This window comes from Bidens hawaiensis, unplaced genomic scaffold (assembly GCF_021521415.1).
Source record: "Bidens hawaiensis isolate Kalapana, Puna unplaced genomic scaffold, B.hawaiensis_p1.1 tig00028503_1, whole genome shotgun sequence".
Lineage (NCBI taxonomy): Eukaryota > Viridiplantae > Streptophyta > Magnoliopsida > Asterales > Asteraceae > Bidens > Bidens hawaiensis.
Genome location: NW_027505120.1, coordinates 46089 through 56793, shown reverse-complemented (window position 1 = coordinate 56793; position 10705 = coordinate 46089). Strand labels below are relative to the sequence as shown.

General features: G+C 35.0%; 1 protein-coding gene across 1 annotated transcript; it reads left to right on the top strand.

Annotated features, from left to right (window-relative positions):
* Positions 1 to 6480: 6480 nt before the first annotated feature.
* LOC143610855 (disease resistance protein At4g27190-like) lies at positions 6481 to 10022 on the top strand. The gene is made up of 4 exons (XM_077085220.1): positions 6481 to 9129; positions 9233 to 9303; positions 9406 to 9751; positions 9993 to 10022. The coding sequence occupies exons 1-4, from the start codon at positions 6481 to 6483 to the stop codon at positions 10020 to 10022; spliced, it is 3096 nt and encodes a 1031-aa protein (XP_076941335.1).
* The last annotated feature ends 683 nt before the right edge of the window (positions 10023 to 10705 follow it).

Here is a 10705-nt window from a genome sequence, read left to right as displayed (position 1 = left end):
AAGGCGTTCAAGACTATATACAATCCATAAATTGTTACGTTTAAAGTGTATTAAAGACTGGCATTCAGTACGTAATACATTCCCTTAAAAATTAGACACTGAAGATTAGTCTCGAAGAAATTTGCCCCATTTTTTCGTTCTAGTGGAATATATTTGAGACCGAAATTTAGTCTCAAATAATGTGTCTAAATATTAGCGACTGATTATTAGTCACTAAAATACGTCGCATAAAAATCAGCCCCAGTTCTACAAGCAACTGAAAATTTAGTCCCAAATACTAAATATTTGAGACTAAAAATCAGTCCTTAATACTGTAGTCCCAGTCTCTAAGGTGTTCCTTCAATGTTAGAGACTCATGATCAATCGCTATATATTTGACTAATTTTACATTGCATATTTGGGACTGAAATTCAGTTGCCAGTAAGTTTCCATCAAAACCTTATATTTTTTAAATCACATTTGGGACTGAAATTTGGTCTCAAATAAGGTATCAAAGTATTAGCGACTAATTATTAGTCACTATCATTAGTCACATAAAAATCAGTCCTTAATATTATTAGTAACTGATAAATCGGTCCTAGATACTATGTATTCGAGACTAATATATCAGTCCTCGATAAGTTATTCTCTAATGGTCACTTTTTTTGTAGTGCTTCTTTCCTTTCTTATCAATCTCATCCTCATCCACTTAGCCAATATCATCATACACAATCTTAGCTAGATCCAAAGCAGAGTCAAAGGTGGCAGGCTTGCTATCCCTCACATAAGTTCTAACTTTGGGGTAACCCTCTCACATAGCATTTGATCCCCCTTAGCTTTAGTGTTAACCATATCATGCACTAGTCTCGTCATACGGTTAAACTTAGTAGTGTATTCCCGATGGGTTTTCTTTTCTGCCTAAAGATTCAAAAATTTCAACTCTACCCTTTCAACTTCTGTCTCAACACAAAATCGCCTCATCACTAACTCCTTCAAATCTTCCCAAGTCATTTCATCTAGCTCTCTCTTAGTCTTTCTCCACTCCATCGTTTCCCACTAGAAAAGAGCCTCGTCATCAAAGGATTGTGTAGCAAATGCTACAACTTAATTGAGACGACACTTGTTGATCTTGATAACTTTGCCCATAGCAGTTATCCAGTGCAAAGTGGCTACAGCATCTCCTGTACCAGCCAGCTTTGGTGGATTGCAACTCTTAAAGGACCTGTAGTTGCACCCACGACTTTTCTTCTTAACCAACTCAGCTATAACAGAGTTAACAGACTTATGGTCACTTCTATTAGTGTTATGTGTTGATCCATTCTCGCTTGACTTCTCAGACACCTCAATTGTCTTGGTATGATTCCCACTAGACTTTTCAGTACTCTTAGTGTTACTCTCCTTTGGCTTATTAGCCTGGATGTTCTTTAGAGCATTTTCGAGTATTTCTGGCAGTGAAACGTTAAGCAACATAGCTACCTCCTAGGCATTGCCGCTCTGATAGTTGGGTCCACTTGAGGCCCTTCATTCCCACTACACTAGTCTCATAAACCGAGTTTTCTTGCACCACTTCAGTCGTTGTACAGATAGCACAAGGCCTTCCATGACGTCCAACACGACCTCCACATCCTTGAATGCGTCCTCTTACACTAGCCATAACAATTCTATCAGGAAAAACACAAACGCTATCATAATTAGGAATTATTTAGTACAAGACTTGTAAGGTAAAGAGTTAATGACAGTGGCCAGTTGTAATTAACTAATCACGCTACTCCCCTTGTCCTACATACTTCCCATTGTGATCACACGTGTGCTAGATTCTGAAACTTGCATTAATCATACAAACACACTATAAACATTCATATATATACTTATTTCTAGCAATTAAGCTAGTATTCACAATAATTCATACCATAATAATCCATACTATAACATGCATTCTAACACATGAACTTAATCGTGCACTTTAACATATATTTTCATTTATACTTTAATCATATTCTATAATAATATTCAATCACATATTCTACTATTTGCGAGCTTGCTTGAGTGGCATACGTCTATTCATACTGACTTTCTTATCCAGTCTCATTCTCTGTTTGAGTCTAAGCATGTAAAATTTCTTAAATCTCTCAAACTTTGCTCTGATACTAACTTGTAAGGCCCCAAACCCACTCGCCCTACTTAGCTTTGGATTTATACATGAACAATGTCTGACATCAGAGTTTTACACTTTCTAATTGCATTGGAAATAAAAACTTTTACACATTTATCTTCTCTCTCTAACTAATCTTCAATATGGATAGCCTCGTACGCACTTCAAGCTCGCCACGTCATCAACAATACCTGCCCACATACTAAAAGTCAGCTACATGTTGAGTTAGTTCTAACGGTTCTTTCTTTTCTTAAATGTTCAATTTAAAACAATTGACATATGACTTTCTCGTATCCTAAGATACATTTAACATAACCTTTATTTCTTACACATTCATTTACGTTCTTACCCTTGTCTTCTTCATGCGTACCAGAGTATGCACGTTGTTCATATACATTGTCTATTCTACTAGTATCCACAGCTATACCATACACACACACAACATACATACACACACACACACACACTCTCTCATTAGCTACCATACCATGCACTCACACCACATATAGGCACATATTTATTAGCTACCACACTTCGTATCCTTAATTGGACCAACTATTCTTTGTTTCCATAACTGGACCATGTTATCATAGTATCCATACTGGACCACATTACCATAGTATCTGTAACAAGACCATATTCCCGTGGTATCCATAACTAGATGACGTAGGCTGTCGCGGTCTACTCAAAAACAATTAATTAAAGACTTAAATACCTATAACTAGTACGGGTAAGTAAGGTCGTCTCCTCAGGGACTCAAGGAAAGTGCAAGTTTATTTAATTTATCACTGATTATTTAATCTAAGCGGACAGACGATGTCAAGCGGTTTTTAGAAAAAGATTTAATTAAAACTAATGATTACTTAAAAAGATTTGTAAACAATATTAATTAAAAGTATTCATTCTAGGTTCGGGTTATGTGTTCCATACGTTAATCACAGATTCTCTCGTCTTTGGTGTTATAATAATTGCTAGTCCTATGGTTTGATTTATGATGACAAACGATACCCTAACCGAATTGTTGACACAAATGAACCCGGACTCCACAATTGTCAAATATATGCCTAGGATAACTAACTCAATGATAAGGTTTGATGATTTTAGTTCAATGACACAAGAGCTTAAACCCTAAATGTTGATGAACAACCAAACAAACGTTACACTAATCAATAATCGCAAACACAAACTTTAATCAACCAAATAACTAATTAAGCAAGACAAATTCATATAAAATCAATCAAGCTATATTCATTAAGCACAAAAATCTGTTCATAACAGTATTTCACATAAAACCTTAGCCTAGAACGAACACACACGACTAAACGGACATCGACATAATCGTTAAAGCACTTATCTTGATGAAAATACGATCAATGATGAAACAAGAAGCTTCGGGATGGCTGAAAGTCGCCCTAGAACACCTCTTATTCCTCTGGAAGTCGTTATATGCCGAATGGGGTCGAAAAATCGTTTATATAGTGAAAAACCTAACTTTTGCCGACATTGAGCATCTTCGAGATACGCGAAGACGCAACTGACTTCATATTTGAATTTGTCTCATCGAGAAACATGAAATTCATATATTATGGATTCCGTAACTCATTTTTTAGGCCAAGATATGCCCGTTTTACTAAAACACACTTTCTTTGTAACCCATGTTGTTCAGTTTTAGCTTCGGCTTCATGTTTCTCATCCAATCCTTTCCCGAATCCTTCTTAACCCTCAATACATGTTTCCCCATCCTTCCATCATCTCGAGGCTTGCTTAATCTTCATCTGGATGGCTCTAAATTGGCTCGTTTAAGCTCCTTAACTTCAAATGTCCTTAAAACACATAGCAATGCTTGAAGTACCAATGTTCATTTATTTATTTACCTAAATATAACTAATTAATATATAATAATAACTAAATTTTACCCCACCATCATTAGACCATATCCTCCTTGTATCCATAACTAGACCACATTACCATAGTATCCATAACTGAATCACATTACACATATATTATTCTGTCAGTCAAAAACTTGTATCTATAACTAAACCACATAACATAACAACACATGCCCAAAACACAATATAGGATTTTAGTCCTTTATTTTGTTTTTGCATGTGCTTTCATGTCCATAGCAACACACTATCATGTCCATAAATGGAACATATATTTATGCGCATAAAAGGAACGTCTACCCATATCCATAAAAACAACATCTATTCATATCCATAAAAGGAATGTCTACTCATATCCATAAAAGGAACATCAATTCATATTCATAAAAGGAGCATCTGTCTATCGTATAAGAACTCGCATACTGCCCACGAGTATTCATGATGTGGACATGTATAAGGTACTACGACCTCCCTGATGTCCACGTTATGACTTGCTCACATTCTTATACATCTTAACATAAAGAGTTAAGTATACTTATTATTAGTTTACCCATTTGCTTTCTCATATAAAGCATGTCATATTCATCTTTTATCTTTTTTGTGAGTATGCATACAACCCCAAAATTTTTAAAGGTAAAAAAGGGGTCTAGAATCACCTGAATCCCGAGGCGTTCTAAATAAACTGTGATTCCTTTACTTAATCGAGAACGAATATTTGTTTAACATATACTAGCATTAATTAACCACTTAACCGACTATGCAAAACTACAACTTTGCAAAATTGTAGATTCGCACATCTACATTTGCAATTCTGGGCAAATTCGCATTTACAAGTCTGCCCAATTTGCATTTGCAAGTATGGGCCAATTTGCATTTGCAAATCTGGGGCCAATTTGCATTTACAAGTCTGGGCCAATTTACAAATGTACTTTCTTCCATATATGGTCCATATTTTTCTAATCTCGTTTACATAAAGCTTGGGAGTTTATTGAGAATTTCATCCCAATCTTGTGTCATACTAAACTCCATGCAAAACCGACTTCGTTTTCCCTACCTTCGAACACTACTCGTTTTACCTAAACCGAACCGATCAACTCATTTATGGTAACTTTTGCAACTTTAACACTCCTTATTCCCCGATTTAATATCCTACCAGTTTTCATGGCAATCTGACATCAAATACATAACCTTTTTTTTAGCTAAAACATATCTTTTCAAAGTCGATTCAGATTTTGTTTGAGGTCGGTTCAGATCTGGATCTTGACACGGGTCGAATCTTGATCTTTCTTCTTGAATGCACGACACATGAATACTAGATGATTCTTGATTGTTCCTCTTTGTTTCTAGATCCGACTTTAGATGGAGAATGGATAGCGTGTGTTTTGATAGTGTCTAGGCAAAAGATGAAATGAGGAGTTTGTAAGGCTTTACGGTTTAAGGTGCTTTTATAGGCAAAGCCTTTGGACCTTAAGACCATAACTACTCCTAAGTCCGTGCTTTTGTTTCTAAGCCCATCACTCAACTTATTATTATTTAAAATAAATAAATAATAACACATAATAATAATAAAATATTTTGTTTTTATTTATCTAGGAAGACGGATGTTACACCCACCTTTGAACATTCTTGGCGTTTAGTAAAGATACAGATGATGGCCGTCATCAGCGAACTTTGCTTATTCGCTCTTTAGACCCTCAACTTTAACATTGGCTTGATGGCAACTTAGCCCTTCAACTTTCAAAGTTGTAAAATTTGGCACCAAAGTTTCAGAATGTTATAGTTAATTATGCCCAATCATAAGCGTGTTATTTTCACGGGAAACTCCTACAAAATTTCTCAAAAATTTAAAAGAGTTGCTATTTTTTACCATCATGAACATATACTTTTTACTTGGTATTTATCAAAGAAAGGTAATTAAGATTTACTGGAAAATTACTTAATTTTTCAATGCTTATATGTTGTGTGTAATCCAAATAATTTGTCGTTTTACAATAATTGACTCCATGAAGCAAGCCTTTAGACACTAATAACTAATCTTTAGTTTCATATAATAATGTAATTTGCTAAAAAAGAAATTATTTTATACTGGATAAATACCATAAAGTTTTTTTTAATCATAAAATTCTCTTAACAACGGTTGGTACTTAAATAAATTAACATATTTTCTAGTTTTTTTTCTTATATAAGTCTATTAGTAACATTTTGCAGATAAAAACCAACTTATTTTATGTTTATTTCGCTTAAAATGTTAAATTTGAAAAAATCTCCTAATTATGATTAGATGAAATCATATAAAAACATTATTTGACAAATTACATATTATAATAACGATAGAATCATTTGTTTTAGTAACTTACTGGAGTAATGAATTAATATATATATAAGCAACTTATTGTTTTAGTAATTGCACCTCGTGATCACTTGATGATTTGTATTGTTTGTTTAAACCTGTAGTTTTCGAAAATGGATTTTGTAAATCCAATTATTAGTCCAATTGTTCAACATTTGATGGTCCCCGTTAAGAAACACTTGGGTTTCTTGGTATCCTCCACAATCTATGTTAAGAAGATGGATGCTAGAGTGAAGCAACTAAAGAACAAGACAAAAGAAGTTCAGGATGAATGGAGGAGGGCTGTCGAAAACACAGAAATAGTACCAGAACGTGTCGAGCCATGGTTTGAAGATGTCAAGAATTTAATTGAAAGAAGCAGTGTGATAGAAGCAACCATATGCTTCAATGTGACAAAGAGATACAAAGTAGGAAAACAATCTTATAGTATTCTCGAGGAGATACAAGATCTCGAAAATCGAGAATCTAAAATCGTGTTTTCTCACACACAAACAAGCCTTGCCGAGGTGGGTTCTAATTCTACAAGGTTATCCACCTCTACATCAGAACTTGTGGGTACCCAAATCAACTTCATGTCCAGAGATTTGATATTCAATAATGCATTGCAATCCCTTCAATCAAATAGTGAGTCCCACAAGATGATTGCTCTCTGTGGGATGGGTGGTGTGGGCAAGACCACAATGATGGAACAACTAAAGAAGACCGTGGAACGTTCAAAAATGTTTGATTGGGTCGTGAAAGTGGTTATTCGGGAAAACAATGACCCGCATTCTCTTCAACAAGATATTGCGCAATACATTGGTAAGAATTTAACTGAAACAACCATAGATGCAAGGGCTGATCGTCTTCAGAGGATATTTGACGTGACGTCACAAAAAGCCCCAAAGAAAATTTTGGTAATAATGGATAATCTTTGGAAGGAATTCGAACTCAAAGATGTTGGACTAAGTCCTCTACCAAAGGGGGTAAAGTTATTGTTCACATCGCGATCTGAATCTGTTTGCATTCGGATGGGTGTTAAAGATGAATCTATTTTTAGGGTGGGAGTCTTAAATGACTCAGAAGCACATACTCTATTTTGTACAACCGTGGGAGCATCTCCTTCGGATCATAATGATGTCGACCTCCAAAGGATTGGAGAAGATATTGCAAAAAAATGTGGTGGCTTACCAATTGCCATAGTAACAATTGCAAAAAGTCTTAGGGGTAATATAAAGGATGCATGGAAAGAGGCGCTTTCCAATTTACAACGCCATGACCTTCAAGACCTTGATAGCATTGTGAATGAAGTTTTTGAAATGAGCTACAACAATCTCAAAAAGGAGGACGATAAATCAATTTTTCTTCTTGCTGGCTTATTTCCGCATGACTTTAATATTCCTATTGAGGACTTGATGATATACGGGTGGGGATTGAAACTGTTTACTAACGTACACACTTTAATCGAAGCAAGAATGCGGGCCAATATTTGTGTTAACAACCTTATACGTGCAAACTTGTTAACAAAAAGTGATCGCATGGGATGTGTCAAAATGCATGATCTCATGCGTGCTTTTGTTTTAAGTAATTTTTCAAACGTCAAACAAGCTTCAATTGTTAGCCACGATGATATGTCATGGGAGCGCCTTACAAACGATTCTTATGAAAGACTCCTACTAAAATTCACAGGCATGCCTGAATTGTTTGCTGAGTTTAATTACCCAAACCTCTTACTTTTGATGTTAATGGATGGGTATGAGCTCCTGAAGTTTCCGGAAGATATGTTCAAACAAATGAAAAAACTTGAGGTTGTATCTTATGAGAATATGGTTATTCCCAAGCTTTCGATAACATTCGAACACCCAACCACACTTCGAACACTATTTCTTCGTTCATGCTCGTTGACTGGCGATATATCTTTTATTGGAAGTCTCTGCAACTTGGAAACACTAAACCTTGCTAATTGTAGCATAAGAAAGTTGCCGGCGACAATTGGGAAATTAAAAAAACTAAAGTTACTTGATCTGACTGGATGTGTTGACCTTTATATTGATCATGGTGTATTTCAAAACTTGGACAGTCTAGAAGAGCTTTATATGAGAGCTTCTAAAGGGAGGCCAATTAGGTACACAAAAGGCAATTGTGATGAATTGGAGAAGCTTTCACAAGTTCTTTTTGCATTAGATTTGGAGTTCTTTGATAATAAGCTCCAACCAAAAAAGGTGTCCTTTAAGAAACTTGAAAGGTTCAGGATATCTATAGGTTGTGAATTGAAAGTTTATGAAACTTATTCATTCAAAAACACACTTAATCTTGTCGCTCACTGCAACGAGCTCAAAGAATGCAATGTCAGGGACTTGTTTGAAAAAACGGAGGAACTTCGATTAGAAGTGAAGTATATGGTTCATTTTGAAGATGTTTCCTTGCATCACACATTTTCCCAATTAAGATTCCTTTATGTTTCTAAGTGCGCAGAATTAAAATACCTCTTTACAGTTGATGTGGCAAATGGCTTGAAGAAACTTGAGCGCCTTACAATTTCCGAGTGCCCTGTTTTGAAAGCACTTATCAGAGATAATAGTGGAATTGGGTTAGTTACATTAAATAAGTTGAGTTTTATGTCTTTGGAGGGTCTACCAGAGATGAAAAGTTTATGCAATAATGTAATTGAATTACCAGAATTGGTGGAGTTGAGACTTGATCAGCTTCCCAAGTTCACGAGCATTTATCCGGACAGTAATGATAATAATACATCTGAAGTGCAGCCATTATTCAACAAAAGGGTACATCATTATCTTTATATCCAAAGCTATAAATAATTTACAAATGTATTGTTTAGGGTATATGCTATTTATGGTTCTAACATGACTTAATTATGTTGTTTAGGATGTGATTCCTAAGCTGGAGAAATTAGATATTTCTATGATGAAGAGCTTGAAGCAGATATGGCCATGTCATTTTTCTACTAGTGAGAAAAATTATGTTTCCATGCTTAGACAAATTAGCGTGAGAGAATGTGATAGGCTTATAAATCTGTTTCCAACAAATCCACTGCCTTTATTGAATCATTTAGAAGAGGTTGTAGTTAAAATGTGTGATTCCATTGAAGTGTTATTTAACATCGACTTTGAAAGTGTTTCTGGAATGGGAAAACACAATAGCAGCAGATTAAGAAGGATTGAAGTTTTTGAATCTTGGAAGCTAAAAGAGTTGTGGAGAATCAGAGGCGTAAACAACTTTGATATCCTCAACAACAGCTTTAAAGGTGTAGAAAGCATAAAGATACAAAACTGCAGAAGGTTTACAAATACATTCACACCTACCATAACCAATTTTGATTTGGGGGCACTTACCTCTTATATGCTGACTTATAAAACATTAGATTTGGAAGAAAAGGATAGAAAGGTACGCCAACTATCAATTTTTATTACATAAAACCAACACAAATGGTTTCAATGCTCTAAATAAAATTTTAATTGTGTTCTAAGTCATTTATATGATAATTTTGAAAATTTAAATAATGGATTATTTAATTTCACTTGCTAAGTACATGGGATATACCAGGACACAAAAACCTTAAAATGGACAATTCCAGACATATGGTATAATTTTTTTATCACTATTAAATTAAACTTAATCTTGATAGGTGTATGGAATGGAGAAATCAAATTGCTAATTAAATTATATGTTACATGCAGATTAATGTCAGATATCCATCTCATCTTCTGCACGCTTGTCATCACCTTCGAGATCTACACTTTGATAAAGATGAAAGAGTGGAGGTGGTGTTTGATATGGATACCCTAAGTAGTAGACAATTAGAAACAACCGAACCGCCACCACTACTTCCTTACCTTGAAAGTATACACCTAAATAGATTGAATGAAATGAGTCATGTGTGGAAGTGGAATTGGAATGAATTCAGATCTCCTCAACATCAACCTTTGCTTCCATTCCAAAACCTCACATCCATTACCTTGGTTTCCTGTGACAAAATAAAGTACTTGTTTTCACCTATAATGGCACAATATTTATCCAGCTTAAAGTATGTTCGTTTAAGTTGGTGTAATGGTATTGAAGAACTTATTTCCAGCAGAGATGATGAAAATACTTCACCCTATCCAAACACCAAATTCTTTCCTCATTTTGACACTTTCGATCTTCGTAGTATGAAATGTCTAAAGCGTATCGATAGTGAAGAAAATAGTTGGAGTGGGACCGACAAAACTTCATCAAATACTACTAATACCATTCATGATCACCTCCAGGTATGATATAGTAGGATTACTTCGCATTGTCGTCCGATACCACTTACATGACCTTTTTGCTTTGGCCTTGATTATTAGAAATCAAACACGT

What these genes read in the sequence shown, in the direction of transcription:
- LOC143610855 (XM_077085220.1), top strand. Translation starts at nt 6,481, where the DNA reads ATGGATTTTGTAAATCCAATTATTAGTCCAATTGTTCAACATTTGATG. An exon ending in AAGCAGATATGGCCATGTCA is followed by an intron (nt 9,304 to 9,405) that starts TTTTTCTACTAG and finishes TCCACTGCCTTT; the next exon opens with ATTGAATCATTTAGAAGAGG. An exon ending in TGGAAGAAAAGGATAGAAAG is followed by an intron (nt 9,752 to 9,992) that starts GTACGCCAACTA and finishes TAATCTTGATAG; the next exon opens with GTGTATGGAATGGAGAAATC.